The sequence below is a fragment of the Glossina fuscipes genome, unplaced genomic scaffold (assembly GCF_014805625.2).
Source record: "Glossina fuscipes isolate IAEA_lab_2018 unplaced genomic scaffold, Yale_Gfus_2 61, whole genome shotgun sequence".
Lineage (NCBI taxonomy): Eukaryota > Metazoa > Arthropoda > Insecta > Diptera > Glossinidae > Glossina > Glossina fuscipes.
Genome location: NW_023998433.1, coordinates 6289386 through 6296565, shown reverse-complemented (window position 1 = coordinate 6296565; position 7180 = coordinate 6289386). Strand labels below are relative to the sequence as shown.

Below are 7180 nucleotides of genomic sequence, written 5' to 3'. Positions count from 1 at the left end.
GCCCCATCCCATGCAACAATTACAGCAAATGAGCGCTTTGGTGCAGCGGGCTACTACGCACACAACTCAACCATCCAATGCAACACCCGTAAATATGGCGAACAACAGCAGCATCAACAACAACAACAACAACAACAACAGCAACATTTACGGTATAACTCCTTATGCACGGGGGCCTTACGGGTCTTTTCTAGGCGCCGCAGCTATGAGCAATCCGCAGTCTTACAATCACGGGCACTCGGTGAACAACAACGTCAATCCTACCACACCTTCTACGGCGGCCAACAACGCTTTGCTAAGTCATCATGCTACCCCCTTGCACCAACAGCAACAACAACATCTGCAACATCAAACGTCCACCACGACTCAGCGGGGGATGGGGTTTCACGAAGCCCAACCCGATACTCCACCCCAAACTCCGCCGAATATGAAAGTGCCGAACATACACCTGGCCACGAATCTTCTAATTACCGCTACGCAAGCCCATACGACCGCTACCTGCCCCAGCAATAATAATTTTTATAATATTCCTTGCACCCGCTATGCAACCGGTAACTACTCACCACGCGACGAAAATAGCAGCGGTAGCAGTTGTAGTAGCGGGAGTTCGGATACTACAACGACCACACAGCAGGCACAACAATCTTATAAAGCATTATTTAGAAGGTAAGTGAAAAAATTCTTCCACTAAATTTTTTCCAAAGATTTGTTAAAAATTTTTTTATTTGTGTATGTCTCTAAATTAATTTTGAATTTGTCAGAGTTTTTTTTTCTAAGCCTTTTTCGTTTTATATACTTTCTTACAATTTTCAATAACTTTCATTAAAATTGCTTCCAAACTAATTTTTGAAACAATTTAACAAATTTACTTCTTCGGTTTTTTAAGATTTTTAAAGTTACAAAAACACTCTTCAAAACCGATCTGAAGACTATTTCGTGAAAAGTTTTTTTTTCAAGAAAACTGAATAAAAAAAGATGTACATGACAGAAAGTGAATTTCTACTACGTTTCGAATGAATATTCCCGGAATTCCCGTTTTGAATACGGGAAAATAAACAAAGAAAAAAGTTAACAAAATTATATTCAGTTGCGATAAAATCTTTCATACCCATTATCGTTATCCTATAAAATATGTGGCTTATTTTTTCTATTTTTGTTGAATAATTTTGTAGAAATTGATATTGTGTATCTTTTGTAGTCCGTACGCAACGTGCAGTTGCGACGGAAGGGAAAGTTGTTTTCGGTTTTGGTTGTATAGAAGTGTGGGTGTAGTAGGCATATTCTTTGACCTGTTTGAAACATTTTCAAATTCTTTTGCAAATTTGGAGGCGTTGTTTTCATTTTTGCGAACGGGAAACGTTTGCAAGAGATGCTATATCACACTGACATGCTTAGATGTATTACAGACGGACAGACGGACAGACGGACATGCTTAGATATATTCCAGACGGACAGACGGACTGACGGACATGCTTAGATATATTCCGAATTTGTAACTGGCCAAAAATGTATATACCTTATTGGCTTTTTGACGCCCGCTTCTGGAAGTTATAAAGGTACAAAAAAAAATTAAATTTTGATATACTATAATATTGGGATGGACCGACGGTCATGCTGAAATCGGTTCAAAATTTGATCCTGATTAAGAATATTTTTACACTTTATGAGGTCTCTGAAGCTTTATCTCATTCTTCGACGATGGGTATGAAGAACACTCTTGAGCGAAAGTGGATTATTCCATTTAAAACAATATTTAAAATTCCATTTGAATTGATTTGTTCAATTTCACAAAAATGATTGCTTGAAAAAATGAAAACTTAAAATTATGTATCAGACTTTCTCTGATTTCAAAAATGTTTATACTATAAGATGTCTTGTTTTAAAATAATAATAATAATAATAATAAGATGTCTTGTTACAGTAGTTTTATATGTGCTTTGTACATATAACACGTCGATACGTGCTGTTGTTTGTTTAAAGCCTAATGGAGTTGTAGGAAATGATGATATTTGAGTTTGGCAATGACATGCGTGGTAGTTATCTAATGGCAAAAACTGACATTCAACCCTACTTTTTTGGTTCTTCCTCCCTTTTTTGATAATTACATCCGTACGCTGGCTTTTGATTTTAGGCTGCTCTGATCACGTTGAACCTCTTAAGGCCATTTGAACTTTGATTTTAAAATTTTTTGAAATTTTCATATTGCATTTACATTTAAGTTTAGTTTAAATTAACAAATAACACAAAAAATTAAATTTTTTTTTATAGACAGTTAGTCGTGATGTTAAAACTAACCTTTTTCGATCTTCTAACAAATCTTACCTCGACGAGACCTACAGGTTCATGATCGTAAAGGAATCTCGTATATTGAACAGGGAGCACACAATCTGCCCAAAATTTGGGACACAGATGCGTTCAGAAATCCGGCATACTATTTTAGAATAGTAACCTCAATTTCACATTTAATAATTTCTTAACGAAACATGAATTAAACCAACTCTCTGTAGAACCGTATGGTCTGTGCTATATCTGCAAAATAAACTGCAAAAAAAAAAGTATCGCCTTCAAATTTGCCAGAAATATAGGAAGTTTTTGTATGTAAGTTGTTGTTGAGAATGTGTTAAATCGATAAAAAAACAAATGCAACGTCAACTGAGCTTTCTAGGTTTTCTGGTCGTTGCTTAATAACTACAATAGAAAATTGCCACGTGTGTAAGCGACGTCCGTCTGTTACTATAGAATATAAAATTTTGTTTTTTGTTATTGTTATTTTGATCTTTTTTAGGATAAATGTGGTGGATATAGAAGATTTGCTGCCGGATATAATTTATCATATAAAATTAATTTTTATTTTTATTTGTAATTCAAAATTAAAAAATGTATGACGTGTGTATAATGGTGCATTTTTCCTTCCTTTTGAATTATGAGTCTGCTATGCTCATGGTATAATTCGTTATAAATATATGTGGTAGATTAGGATTATTAGAGATAAGTTAAAAATTATTGACTATTAAATTCGATTCTCTTCTTTTGAGCTGTTAAAAATCTGTATACTCTTGACCTACTAACCGAGTAATAGAATCGATTGAGCCCTTTCCGTTGTACGTTTTGTTGTCTGTTGAAATTGCGATGATAGTCTCAATACTTTGTCGTTGTAGCAATTTTTTAATAAACGAAATCCGTCTTTGGGCTCTCCTACAATTCTCATAGAGCTAAGAAGATCATTTACCTACAGAATTGTTTCGTCCACAATGATATAAAAAACCCGTAAAAACACGGGACGCGGCTCGCTATTTAATAACCTACACGATTTCGTTTATTTGATTTACTCATATCAGGACTTTTCAAAATTAAACCTTATATAGAAAATGATTGAAAAAGTCATCCGATCTGAACTATTTGTAATAGCGTCCGTCCTTAATTTAACACACGTTGTTGATCAAAATACCTCTTAAATTGCGACCTGTAAATTAAATACAAGAATACAAAACGGACAAACAAGAATACAAACGGAGATGGGTGTTATATATATCCGCACACATTTAACATACCCTTGTTCGACAAGCGATGTAGCATATAAGTATATGTGGAACTTTTAAGAGGTATTCAAGCAAACAAACTTTTTATATATATAAATTTAAATTATTGAAAATATGTTAAAATATTGCAACGTGTACAAATTGTTGCAGTTTTGAATTATGGGATAAGTCAATTTTTTCTTTTTTTTAGTGAAAAAAAAAAAATGGAATATTATAAAATTTAAGACCTATTCATTGGAAATAATATAAATTGGTCTCCCTCTAAACTAACAGTCACGCCCGCCTTTCTACATATATATTAGGTCAAGTCATATATAACATTCGTTTTTTTTAACCGTCCTGACTTTTTTGAATTTTTCGAAGCGGCGGCAAGCAGTTATTTGTCATGTATTTAACTTTCCTGCTGTATTAATTTTTGATGATGGATCTTGTTTACAAGACGATTCGGCCGATCCTAAGGTCGTATTTTCAGAAAGGAATTTGTCAAACCATTTCCTAATTGGCCGATCATCTATTAGGCATTTATCGCATGCATTGCATCTTTTTTCAGCTGTGGCATTAGCGCTATTGCCTTGTTTAAATTCCGCGAGCATCACATGACGAGTGTGCCTTTTTTTACTTCATTTTAGGTGTTAGGAAACAGCGCATCAGAAAAAACAGCTGTCAGTACCCTAACTAAATCCTTATCTCGCTTATTAATGAAAACATAAATTCCTTTGTGCCATTAACTTACTAGTAAGTAGACACGAATATAGACATACTTTTATAGAAAGCTGTTTATTAACTCGGGCCTGATGTATATGTAAATGGTATATAAAAGTCAGTATGTTAAAATTCTTTTTCGCTTATACATTTACCGTCGAAGAGCTGTTATATCATACGATTTAATGTAAATACAAGATGTTCCACATACAATTCGCAAACGATAATCGTTCGACATATAGAGTTTTCAAAATATTCGGTAATACGCGAGCGTTTTGTTTTAAGCATTATGTTCACGTTTCAGTACTACATCTGACGATATGTTTCATACCTCTTTTTATCGAAAGGGATCATTTTGATCCCCTACATCTGACGACATGTCACAGTTGTAAAGTGAAGGTAGGAAGCTGAAATTTGGCATAAATTGATCGATTAAGAACCTAATGCTATAAAAATGGTTGCGAATTGCCTACATACACGCCGATCGTACATGAAAAACTAAATCCACCTTGAAAAAGGCGATAATTTTTACATCTGCAAGTTTGATCCAAAAATAGTACCATTCAGTTTACTATTACTTAAAATTGGGTGAACGAAATGCTAATGTGTATGCAGTAGTTTTGATGTTAAATATAAAAATCCAAATGATTCTTGTCAATTGTGCTCAATAACTTTGAAAATTTTTTATGGAACAATATACGCTTCAACAATGTTTTGAAATTTTTTCGATATAATCATCACCTTCTCAAGTGATGCTTATTCGGTTATAAATAGATGTTCAGTACTTTTGATGTAGACAATATTGAATTTAACGTTTTTCTTATCTAACCGATTCACGATAAATTACGGGCAATGATATTGAATTGAAGTTATCGGTCAATATAGAAATATAGAATATAGTGACATGGAATTACGATAGACTTGTAATAAAAAGTATCTTAAAAGTGAGCAAATATAAGATACGATTTTGGCTTCAATATAGTCCCTAAAATGAGCGACCCAAAGCCAATACTATCAGGGATGAAAAAGATGGACAATAATTATAAAAAAAATAAAATAAATTGTAAGAGTAAAAAGAGGAAATTTAATTTTCCGAACATAGATCAAGGTCATTACTTTTATGATTTCAATAAGCAGATGGACATATGGATAAATTGATTTACTTATTCAATTTGGCTCAAAATGTGTGTGATGTACTGGCCGACGGTCAACAGTTCGTTGTATACTTTATATATATTACGTATACACAATATAGGCGCACAAAAAAGTTTTGCGATGATGACGTAATAATCAATATTTGAGATTTATTCTAAGCCAGAATGTAACTTATTCAATATAATTTTGAGAATAATCAATTTTTATTTTTATTTCAGTCAACAGCAATTGATGGCAGCTGGCTTTGTTGCACCTGTATAAATTATACAAAAACTTATAAAAAAAAAAAATAAATAAAAAAAAGAACGAAAAAAAGAAAACGAAATGTAAAGCATTGAACATATACCCTGGAACGAAATAAACCCTGACCCCTTTTATTAGGTTAGTATCATGGAAAAAAAAGACAAAAAACTTTTAATTCATTGCAATGCATTTAAAATTTCTGTGAATGTTAAATTAGTTTCGTCAGATTCTATATATTTTTCATGTTGCTTTTCATTTTTTCATTTTACAGTATCTAGTTTATTTTCTGATTTGCAAATGTTCTCATTACAGAACAATGGGTTAAGTGCAAATGCATACATAATTTAATTACATATTTCATATTTAAATTGAATTCACTAATAATTAGAGAGAGAGAAAACAAAAAACAACAAAAAAGAAAAAACCAAATAAAGGAGAAAGAAAAAAAAAAACAAATAAACTAATTTTCTATTTTTTTCGTTGTTTTTATTTAATAAATTAAGTTTAAGTGAATTTATTACTGTGATAAAACACAATTTTCATTTAAATTAACTTGAAATCATTCAATAATTGATTGTAATTGTAATCAATTTTGTGTGTATGTATAGATACATTCATGCCTATACTGCATATGCAAACAAACAACAACAAATCCGCATATACAAATGGAGGCATACGCAGTTATCTATTTATGTATTACTTAGTTGCGTACACGGACTTGCGTCAGTTATAAACATTTATACGTATATCCATGCAAACATCCGTATATACATACATACATATATACATACATACATACAATACACATAAATTCATTCACACATTGAATTTGTAAAAAGAAAGAAAAGAAAAAGAGAAAAAAAATCATTACTAATTAATTATTTTATTGTCAATATTGATAAAAACATTTCAATAAAGCTAAGTATTCAATTACACAACAGTTGGCTGGTGTTCTGCCTTTTCCTTTCATTGTAATTACGCGTTAAATTAATTAAAATCAAATGAAAAACCATTTCTGTAAGTATTTTTCAATTATGTGGTTACTTACATTTTTTTTTCATTTTTCAATGCTCAATTATGAGGAATAAAAACTTTTAGACTTGTTTCTCTTGAAACTTAATACAAAATTCCATTATATGGCATGCTTTGAAACGTAAAAATGCGTATTTCGGGTTAAATGCAAAAAACCAAAAAAAAAAAATTATGAGGCATTTCTCATAGGTAGAAGATAAAATTTCGGTTTGTTTCTTAATAATAAACGCAAATAATCTCTACCACCAAAAAAACTGCAAAAGTTTAGTAATGAAAGACTATACAAGAAATAATAGCAATCGTTGCTATCAAATCATAAAAAAAGGATTGTGTAATGAAACGAATCAATTCGATTCTGAATCGTGTCCTTGTCGCACAGTGATGAATGTAATTTTAAAAAAAAATAGGAATACGTTATTGATTGCTTGCTAATATTGATTGAATCCATGAAGAATATGAACTGTTTTTCGACTTAATCATATAGATCGAGTCGGTTTTCCTAGTTAAGT

General features: G+C 31.7%; 1 protein-coding gene across 1 annotated transcript in view; it reads left to right on the top strand.

Moving 5' to 3' along the window:
- The window catches only part of LOC119637918 (homeobox protein araucan), a 51376-nt gene extending 45686 nt beyond the window's left edge, over positions 1–5690 (top strand). The window contains exons 7-8 of the mRNA XM_038034362.1: positions 26–666; positions 5615–5690. Of these exons, the coding sequence (XP_037890290.1) occupies positions 26–666; positions 5615–5657 (684 nt within the window). The 3' untranslated portion in view covers positions 5658–5690. The remainder of the gene's footprint in view (positions 1–25; positions 667–5614) is intronic.
- The last annotated feature ends 1490 nt before the right edge of the window (positions 5691–7180 follow it).